This window comes from Rhinopithecus bieti, unplaced genomic scaffold, assembly GCF_001698545.2.
Source record: "Rhinopithecus bieti isolate Rb0 unplaced genomic scaffold, ASM169854v2 scaffold_20175, whole genome shotgun sequence".
Taxonomy (NCBI): Eukaryota; Metazoa; Chordata; class Mammalia; order Primates; family Cercopithecidae; genus Rhinopithecus; species Rhinopithecus bieti.
This window is the reverse complement of record NW_016809984.1, coordinates 2,290,906-2,301,883: the sequence shown is the minus strand read 5'-3', so window position 1 is coordinate 2,301,883 and position 10,978 is coordinate 2,290,906. Positions and strand designations below refer to the sequence as shown.

At 39.0% G+C, this 10,978-nt stretch overlaps 2 gene segments (V, D, J or C); both read right to left on the bottom strand.

Annotated features, from left to right (window-relative positions):
* Positions 1–310: 310 nt before the first annotated feature.
* Positions 311–1,057, bottom strand: LOC108541510 (T-cell receptor beta chain V region PHDS203-like). The segment is given in 2 exon segments: positions 311–660; positions 794–1,057. Coding segments are annotated over 2 exon segments (399 nt in total).
* Positions 1,058–2,368: 1,311 nt separating this feature from the next.
* LOC108541509 (T-cell receptor beta chain V region 3H.25-like) lies at positions 2,369–10,027 on the bottom strand. The segment is given in 3 exon segments: positions 2,369–2,436; positions 9,455–9,817; positions 9,949–10,027. Coding segments are annotated over 3 exon segments (480 nt in total).
* Positions 10,028–10,978: the final 951 nt, after the last annotated feature.

Below are 10,978 nucleotides of genomic sequence, written 5' to 3'. Positions count from 1 at the left end.
GCAAAGGGACTATAAAATCTACATTGTATTGAGCTTATAAGAAATGCTCTTGTTGAAAATCATGAGCTTCTGTCAAGTGCTCAAGTTCATTCTCCTGAAAGGTCACCATTGGGCTAGCTCCCTAGGAAAAATAAAATAGGGGAGATTGATTTAGTGTAGCCTGTGGTTTCAGAGTCATCACATGGCTTAGGGACATTGATCGAAAGTGGCCCTTAGCTTACACTGAGGCTCACACTGCCTAAGACCACTGAAAGCTCTAAACATCCCACATCCCACAACCCACATACAGGTACCCTTCAGAGCAAACAACTCACCCATGTGTCTGTCTTTCTGTGTAGACAGCAGGTGGCCAAGAAGCACTGTGCAAATCACTGGTGGCACAGAAGTAAAGAGCTGTCTGGTTGGGGGTGGCAGACTCTAGGGACAGGGAGAATTGAGCCTGTTCCTGTCGAGAGACACTGTACCCATCGGAGATCTCTCCTTTGTTTATATCTTTGACATCAAAGGAGTAATAGATCAACCGTAGCCCCAGTCCTGGGTCTTGTCGATACCAGTACATTTGATCATGACCCTTAGTCTGAGAACATTCCAGCATAATCCTCTTTCCTGTCTTTGCGATCATATTCCTTGGGGTCTGGGTAACATCAGCATCCATGGACCCTGTGGGGAAATAAGACAGAAACTGAAGACAGAGACTGGCAAATGTCCTCGTGCTGCAATCTCTAGGGATAGGCTTAATCCAGAACCTGGAAAATTTAAGGCAGTCATTTCCCCATCTGTTTCCCAAACTCACCTGTTCCCAGGAGACAAAAGGCCACGCAGAAGAGGAGCAGGGAGGCCATGGCATGAAGAGGAAGGATGGAGGTGTTTCAAGCTCTGGATGTTGAAGGAAGCAGGGCATGGAAATAGAAAACTGGGAGGATTCAGGAAGTGATGTCATTGTCCCTCCCAAGGTACTGGGTCTTAAAGAAAGATGCCATGTTGGCTTATGTATTATATGTTCTTAGCGGATGCTGAAATTCTTCTACTCGCTTCTCTTCGTTTTGTGGTGCTTTACTGACAACCATCAGAGAGTTGTATCTCTCTCCTTTCTCAGGGCATATCTATTTCAGTTGTTCAAGGAGACATCATCCTCCTGATAAAACAGGCTGGAGAAAATTCAAAACCAAATTGAATTTTGAATAAAGGGAGTCTAATCTCACTTGAATGATAGGAAAATATAACTCTTCTTTTTTTCTGCATTTAATCATTTATTCTACTTCAGTTCTTGGTAAACTATGCAATTTGAATACCTTCTTTGTAAAGTTTGAGACTTTTTTGTTTTAAGAAGGACAGGATTCCCTTGCTCACCTCTTCGGTTGCTGCAGCTGCTCAAACCCCTGAGGGGAAAGAGAGCATGCAGATGGACAGATGCAGGAGTCCAAGTGGGCAGATAGTGCTGCCATCTGCACACAGCTTGAGTGGTAACCAGCTCAGTGGACCCTCTGCCTTTCTGCAAGGGCAGAGGGCCAATGTGACAGCTCTCTGTATCCTGAGCTCTTGCCCAGCATCCTGGAAGAATTGGGTCACACATGGGCTTGAAGGATGAATGTGGGGTTTTACTGAGTGGTGGTGGTGACTCTCAGGAGGATGTATGGGGAGCTGGAAGGGGGGATGGAGTGAGAAGATGATCTTCCCCTTGAAGTTTGGCCATCTGGAGACTGAACTCTTCTCTGACAGCCCCCAGTTGAACTCCTCGGGGTTCAGATGTTCCTCCTCTTTTTCTCTGCCACGTCATTCTGCCCTCCCTCTGCTTGTCTCCTAACCTGCTTGTCTGCCTCTGAAGCCTGAGGTTTGGGGTTTATATGGGCACAAGAAAGGGGACATGGTGGGTCAAAAGACAACTTTTTGGAAATGAAAACAGGAATGCCTGTCCCCATTTACAGCTGCAGGTCGCCAGGCTTGAGGGTGGGGCCTTTGCTGGGAAACTACCCTCTTCTGCCCAGTATTTTTGTCTCCTGCCCATATCACTGGCTCTCCCTCATGCATGGGTACACCATGGCATCCTACCCTACTCATTCCTACTGCATGTCAAATTGGTGAAGTCTTATTTTAGATATTTTTACTTTTAATTCTAAAAATTTCAAACATATACAAAGTAGGCTTAATAAAATGATGAGCCTTCGTGTCCTCACATGAGTCATCATCAGTAATTACCAACTCCTCATGGGCTCTCTTGTTCATCTACCACCTCCTTCACCACTTCTGCGTCTCCTGTGTAATTTTGAATAGTTGTTGCTTTATTTAGGAGTACCCAAGTACATTTTACAGCCATTGCCTACACTCCAGATAACATATTCCAGTGTCCCCTCCCTTCTTCTCTTTCTGGTTAAAGTTCTCCATTAGCAATGTGAATAAAAATGTGGATTTGTTCCAGTAAACTCCTTAGCCAGGGGTCTGATGAATATAAACAAGAAAATGATCATAAGAACTTTTATTTGGGGTTTGTCTTCAATGTAAAAAAATAAATCATTGCCCTTATTTGCAATTCTTAAAGTAAACATGCTGTTTTGGTGCCCTCTGCTGTGGGCAGTAATTTGAGTGGAATTAATAATTGGGAGCTGAATATTAACTATTCTTGGTGATCACGTTGGTTGAGAGAAAAGAGGACTGATATCCAGTGGTTGAGAGACCGTTTTCCTGGGCATTTCTGACAGAAGTTTGTAGGTGCAGAGCAAGGAAAGAAAAAGCAGAAATCATTCTGGGAGCAGAATCTATGCCCGAGGAGGAGTGAGTGACCATTATCAGAGGAATGAATGGAGGAGACACACATTCGCACGGAAATGAAATTGAAAAAGGCATCCCAATTTCTGGAAAAATGAGAAGGTTCTTCATGGCACAGGCCAATATATTCTCTACTCTGGGCTGGCTCATGCACCTCTCAAATCGTATTTATAATCCACATTTTCTCTGACCTATACTCTACCACAGGCAGGACACAGACTTCTTGGTCTTACCCACAGACCATGTCCATCTGTGTGCTGTGCGTATGCACATGATTCTAAGGACTGTTGAACCCCTCATTCCATGTGTGAGTTATTGATCTATATAACACACATCCTCTGGTATAAAAGGCTGCCAAAGGATAAGTAATTTTATTTCTTTACTACTGCATAGAGTTTTCGGTGTCCTAAGAGAATTTTGCCTGCTCTCAACTCACAAAGATGTTTTTCTATGTTTTCTTCTAGAATATTTGTGGTTTCAGCTTTTATAATTATGTCTATGAAACATCTCAATTTAATTTTCATTTTTATGGTGGTAGGTGATAGTAAAGGTTTGTTTTTTCCATACGATTATTCAGTTTTTCCAACAAACTTGTTGAAAATTACCATCTTAATGCATTGAAACTTCCAATCCATAAACATGATATATCTCTCCATTTAAAATATTTTCTTTAGTTTCCCTTTGTGGAGTTTTGTAGTTTTAATTGAACATCTATGCTAAATTGTTCGTAAGTAATTTGTTATTGGTACTATTGTAAATGGTATTATTTTCTGAAGTTTGTGTTTCAATTGTTTTCAACTAGTAAAAAAAACCTTGGTTTTTAAAATACTGATGTATGCTGTGATATTGGTAAATTCACTAATTATTTACAGTTGTTCCTTGATTTCTTATGATTTTCTATGTAAACAGTCATGTAATCTTCAAATAATTGGACTTCTTCCTTTTTGATGTTTAAAACTTTTATTTTTGTTGCTTTATCATGCTGGTTAAGATCTCCAATATAATACTGAATAAAAATAGTGAGCAGCTTAGTGCAAGCATTTATGAAGCCCAAGAATTCAAGTCCCACTGGGGGAATATAGTGAGATCTCATCTANAAAAGAAAGAGAGATCAGACTGTTACTGTATCTATATAGAAAGAAGTAGACATAAGAGACTCCATTTTGTTCTGTATTTGAGATGCTGTTAATCTGTGACTCTACCACCAACCCTGTCCTTGCAAGAGACATGTGCTGTGGTGACTCAAGGTTTAAAGGATTTGGAGCTGTGCAGGGTGTGCTTTGTTAAACAAGTGCCTAAAGGCAGTATGCTGGTTAAAAGTCATCACCATTCTCTTAATCTCAAGTACCCAGGGACACGTACACTGTGGAAGGTCACAGGGACCTCTGCCTAGGAAAGCTAGGTATTGTCCAAGGTTTCTCCCCATGTGATAGTCTGAAATATGGCCTCGTGGGAAGGGGAAGACCTGATCGTCCCCCAGCCTGACACCCGTGAAGGGTCTATGCCGAGGAGGACTAGTATAAAAGGAAAGAAGGCCTCTTGGCAGTTGAGATAGAGAAAAGTATCTGTCTCCTGCCCGTCCCTGGGCATTGGAACATCTCAGTGTAAAACCCGATTGTATGTTTTATTAACTAAGATGGGAGAAAACCACCTTAGTGCTGAAGGTGGGACGTGCTAGCGGCAATGCTGCTCTTTATGCACTAAAAAGGTTTATGGAGATGTTTGCATATGCATATCAAGGCACAGCACTTCTCCTTAAACGTATTCATGTCACAGAGATCTTTATTCCTATGTCTTACTGCTGACCTTCTCCCTACTATGATCCTATGATCCTGCCACTTCCCTTTTCCAAGATGGTAAAGATAATGATCAATAAATACTGAGGGAACTCAGAGACCGGTGCCAGCCTGGGTCCTCTGTAGGCTGAGCGCGGGTCCCCTGGGCCCACTTTTTTCTTTCTCTATACTTTTTCTCTGTGTCTCATTTCTTTTCTCAAGTCTCTCATTCCACCTAATGAGAAACACCCACAGGTGTGGAGGGGCAGGCCACCCCTTCAGTGTCTTATTATATTATAGGAGGAAAGTGCTCGACACACTATTAAATCAGATGTTATTTGTAAATTTTTCATTTATAACTTTAATCAGATTAAGATAACTGTCTTACTAGTTTACTGATAGTGTGTCTTTTGGATAAGTATTGATTTTGTCAAAGGTTTCTCCGAATCTATTGAGAGAGTCAAGTGATTATTCTTTATTATTCTGATATAGTGAAATATATTGATTTTGGAAGCTAAACCACTGTTTCTCCTGCAATAAACTCACTTGGTCATGTTGTAGAATTGTTCACATATACACATATGTATATGCACACAAATATGTACATATATTCATATTTGGATTTATGTATTATTTATTTTTGATCCAAAAGTATATTTTCTATTTTTTGAAGAAAGTTAATTTTTGGAAGTTTTTGCTCATCAAAATTTGAGTGAATTATCTAGTTACCTCCCACTCCAATAGATGTACTTTATAGCAGCTCTACTTTTTTTTTATTTCTGGGGTACATGTGCAGGATGTGCAGGTTTGTTACATAGGGAAATGTGTGCCATGGTGGTTTGCTACACCTGTCAACCCATCACCTAGGTATTAGGTCCAGCATGCATTACCTATTTTTCCTAATGTTCTCCCTCCTCCCACCCCACCCCCCAACAGGCCCCAGTGTGTGTTGTTCCTCTCCCTTTGTCCATGTATTTTCTTGGTTTAGCTCCCACTTATAAGTGAGAAAATGCAACGTCTGTTTTTGTGTTCCTGGGTTAGTTTGTTAAGGATAATGGCTTCCAGCTTCATCCATGTCCCTGCAAAGGACATTGTCATGCGCGTCCTTGTGAAGAGACCACCAAACAGGCTTTGTGTGAGCAACATGGCTGTTTATTTCATCTGGGTGCAGGTGGGCTGAGTCCGAAAAGAGAGTCAGTGAAGGGAGATGAGGGTGGGGCCGTTTTATAGGATTTGGGTAGGTAAAGGAAAATTACAGTCAAAGGGGGGTTGTTCTCTGGCGGGCAGGAGTGGGGTCACAAGGTGCTCGGTGGGGAGCTTTTGAGCCAGGATGAGCCAGGAAAAGGAATTTCACAAGATAATATCACTTAAGGCAAGGACCGGCCATTTTCACTTCTTTTGTGGTGGAATGTCATTGGTTAAGGTGAGGCGGGGCATTTGCACTTCTTTTGTGATTCTTCAGTTACTTCAGGCCATCTGGGTGTATATACGTGCAAGTCACAGGGGATGCGATGGCTTGGCTTGGGCTCAGAGGCCTGACAGACATGATCTCATTCCTTTTTATGGCTGCATAGTACTCCATGGTGTACATATACCACATTTTCTTTATCCAGTCTATTGTTGATGGGCATTTGGGTTGATTCCATGTCTTTGCCATTATGAATAGTGCTGCAATGAACATATGCATGCATGTATCTTTGTAATAGAATGATTTATATTTCTTTGGGTATATACCCAGTAATGGGATTGCTGGGTCAAATGGTATTTCTGGTTCTAGATCTTTGAGGAAGCACCACACTGTCTTCCACAATGGTTGAACTAATTTAGGTTCTAACCAACCATGGAAAAGTGTTCCTATTTCTCCACAACCTTGCCAGCATTTTCATAATGGCTGTTCTGACTGGTATGAGATGGTATCTCATTGTGGTTTTGATTTGCATTTCTCTAATGATCAGTGGTGTTGAGATTTTTTTTGGTGTGTTTGTTGGCCACATGAATGTCTTCTTTTGAGAAGTATCTGTTCATGTCCTTTGCCCACTTTTTAATGGGGTTGTTTTTTTCTTGTAAATGTGTTTGAATTTCTTGTAGATTCTGGTTATTAGACCTTTGTCAGATGGATAGACTATAAAATTTTCTCCCACTCTGTAGGTTTCCTGTTCACTATGATGATAATTTCTTTTGCTGTGCAGAAACTCTTTAGATCCCTTTGTCATTTTTTGCTTTCGTTATAATTGCGTTTGACGATTTCATCATGAAATCTATGTCTGTGCCTATATCCTGAATGATATTGCCTAGACTTTATCTAGGGATTTTATAGTTTTAGGTTTTACATGTAAGTCTTTAATTCATCTTGATTTAGTTTTTGTGTAAGGTGTGAGGAAGAGGTCCAGTTTCAATTTTCTGCAAATGGTTAGCCAATTCTCCCCGTACCTTTTATTAAATAGGGGATCCATTCCCCATTGCTTGTTTTTGTCAGGTTTGTTGAAGATCAGATGTGTAGATGTGTGATCATTTCTGAGTTCTCTACTCTCTTCCATTGGTCTATGTGTCTGTTTTTGTACCAGTATTATGCTGTTTTGGTTATTGTAGCCTTGTAATATAGTTTAAAGTCCGGTAGCATGATGCCTCCAGCTTTGTTCTTTTTGCTTAGGATTGTCTTAGCTATTCAGGCTCTTTTTTGGTTCCATATAAATTTTAAAATAGTTTTTCCTAATTCTGTGAAGAATGTCAATGGTAGTTTAATGGGAATAGCATTGACTCTATAAATTACTATGTTCTATATAGCCGTTTTCATGATATTGATTCTTCCTATCCATAAGGATTAAATCTTTTTCTGTTTGTTTGTGTCCTCTCTGGTTTCCTTGAGCAGTGGTTTGTAGTTATTCTTGAAGAAGTCCTTCACTTCCCTTGTTAGCTATGTTCCTAGGTATTTTATTCTCTTTGTAGCAATTGTGAATGGGAATTTCATTCATGATTTTGCTCTCTGCTTGCCTGTTGTTTATGTATTGAAATGCTTGTGACTTCTGTACTTTGATTTTGTATCCTGAGATTTTGCTAAAGCTGCTTATCAGTTTAAGAAGCTTTTGAGCTGAGACAATGGGGTTTTCTAGATACAGGATTATGTCATCTGCAAACAAAGACAATCTGACTTTCTCCCTTCCTATTTGAATACCTTTTATTTCTTTCTCCTGCCTGATTGCTCTGGCCAGAACTTCCAATACTAATGTTGAATAGGAGTAATGAGAGAGTGCATCCTTGTCTTGTGTTCATTTTCAAGGGGAATGCTTCTAGCTTTTGCCCATTCAGTATGATATTGACTGTGGGTTTGTCATAAAGAGCTCTTATTATTTTGAGGTATGTTCCTCAATACCTAGTTTATTGAGAGATTTTAACATAATGTTGAATTTTATTGAAGGCCTTCTCTGTATCTATTGAGAAAATCGTGTGGTTTTTGTCTTTAGATCTGTTAATGTGATGAATTATGTTTATTGATTTGCATACGTTGAACCACCCTTGCATCCCGGGAGTGAAGCCAACTTGATCATGGTGGATAAGTTTTTGATGTGCTGCTGGATTCAGTTTGCCAGTATTTTATTGAGACATATTTGGATTTAATTTGTTAATATATTGTGAAAAGTTTTCTTTCATTTACAGCCATAAAAGATACTGCAAAGATGCATTTGACAGATTTTGGCATTAGGGTTTTGCTGGGTTTATAAAAGTGTTGTGAAGTGTTTCTTCCTCTTCTGTTTTTTGAAAATGTTTATGTAAGATTGATAGTCTTTTTTCCTTAATTTTAAATAGAATTCATGAAGAAATAATTTGCATCTGTAGTTTCCTTTGAGAGAAGGTTTTGATAATAAAATTTAGCTTCCTTCATTTGAAGTTCTTTACATTTCTTATTTCATTTTGAATCATTTTGGTAGGTGGTGTTATTCAAGTAATTTCATTTCATCTAAGTTGAATAATGTATTGCATATACTTACAATATTCTGTCACTATTTTAATGTCTTTTGTATCTATAGACATATGCTTTCCTTCATCATTGATATGGTAATTTGTGTCTTTCCCCTTTTTGTCTTGATTGCTATGGGTTAATCAATTTCATCAGTTGATTAAATCATGACCATATTTTCCTCCAAATTCTTGAACATATTTCTATAATAACTGCTCAAAAATTCTCATTTGAAATGTCCAACATTTGTGTTATTTCAAGGTTGGTTTTTAGTTTTTATTGTTTATTTTTTCCCCATGTGTAACATTTCCTAGTTCTTCCCATGTCTAATATTTTTTTTCATTTCAAGATCGAAATTGTACAAGAATTTTCAATTCTGGCAGGAAACTGGAGAAAATCTGGGTATGTGTTTCTGAAGAAATGGATATGAGTACTCTCTATCATATAGAAGCAACAGACCGAATGTACATATAGAAAAACAGAGCAGTTCCCTTGCTTGCGCTGAGTGGAAAAGTAACATTTATGTGATTTTAAATACATACGTACATGCCTACTGCTGAGTGCTCCATGAGAAGGTTCATGGCTGGATCATGACCGATCTGGTTTTTTCTCCTGGGATTTTGAACTCAGGCTTAGAAAGATCTGGGCTAGTGTTTATCAGTGTAGGGAAATGATGGCAACTGAATTTGTAATCTTTAGTGACCATCTCATTTTCACCATGAGGCCTGGAGAGAAAGAGATGGTGTACAGGGAGATAAAAGCATGCAGCAGCCAAAATTGAAGAAAAATCAGAGCTGGAGAGATAGTCATTCTAGACCCCAGCCCTAGCGTGCCTTTTCAGAACTGCTGTCCATCGCCTCTTGAGTTTTGCTAAACACCCTTTATCCTTGTGTTAAATTCCACTGTGGCTTAAATTGGCTCCAGTTACTTTCTATTACTCCCTTCCAACCTAATACATCACCTGCTTCCTGAACTGGGCCTGTGACAAGTTTGTGTGCTAAGAGGAACTGACATTTCAGTGCTGTGGATTGACTGCTGGCACAGAGATACAGTGCCGTGTCTCCTGGTTCCGAGGACAGGATTTCCAGGCTGCAAGGTGGGTTCTTGGGGCATTGAGATGAGAATCGCTTCTTGTGCAGCTCCGTTTCTTGAAGAACTTGTTCACTCTGAAAGGAAATCAAAAATGTAAACTCTTTATTCTGATTCTGTTGATACCAATAAACAAAAGTATGTCCTTTTTCGGGGGTACAATCCATCTTTGTTTTCTGTCCTTTTCCTTTGACCAGATATCCTGGAGTCTGTGTGACTTTGGCATGAAAAGAGCCTGTAAGAGAAAGAAACAGATGCTGTAGAAACAGTCCAGGAAAGAGCTTAACAAACAAAACAAAACAAAAGCTTGTATTTGGGGATTGGCAAGCTGAGGACAAGGATTTTTCTTTTGTGGTCGGGGCGCACCTGCTGCCAGGAGACACAGGGCTGCACAGCCGAGGAGCCTGGTGCCCATGGTCACACTGACATCGCAAAGGGATGAGGCTTTTTTACGCCCTCTCTGCACCTTCTTGACGTGATCCCTCCGCAGACTTATAATCATCATGTTGTTGCTTCATGTTCCTGAGCAAAGACACTTTATGGTATCGGGGAAAAAAGCTTTTATCCTAACTCAGTAAATATAACTAAGCTATTTTGTATTCATTTAAAATACTTTATGTCGGTTTTGCTCATATAAGCAATGCACTGATATTTTAGAAAGTTAGAAAAAAAAATAACAAAATAAAAATATGATACCACTGCCAGAAAGCAATTATCACTGTTAACACCTTAGTGAAGGTCTTTCTAGATCCCTCTCTCTCTCCATATATAAATGTGTAGATATATACACACATTATTTTTTTATAAACAATATTCTTGAAATTCTGTTTGATAAGCTTTTTTCAATTAATGATCATCATCCTTTCTCATCAATGCATTTTCATCTTATCTACTATTTAGTTTTTATGCAAAGTTTCACAGTTGTTTCAAAAATGTCCTTTGCCATTAATTTGAGCATCAGTTTCTAACTCAAGACTGGGCACTCCTTCTGGCTGTTAATTATCTAATTATCTTTTTGTATAATACATACCTCTTTTGTAATTACTATCTTTATGATTCTGGAACTAGGCACTGCTTTGAAAAACACTTTACTTTCTAGCTCTTTCTGGTGTATTTTAGCTTGTTCATTTACTAATGTTTCTTTTAGATAACCTCCTTTTTTTGCTTTTGCTCTCTGTAACTATTTATTTTAAATAGTGTATTTTTTGATGATTTTTTTTCCTCGCTTTTTTCTTCCTCCATCTCATCCTCATTTCAGGTATGTAATGTTAACAGCTTACTGTATATCTTTCCATAGATTTCTCCTTACTTGTTTAATTGTTCAGTGAGGTTGACTTTGAATATATAGATAATAACTTGATAACATACCAAAGAATGATCACTTAAAAAAACAACT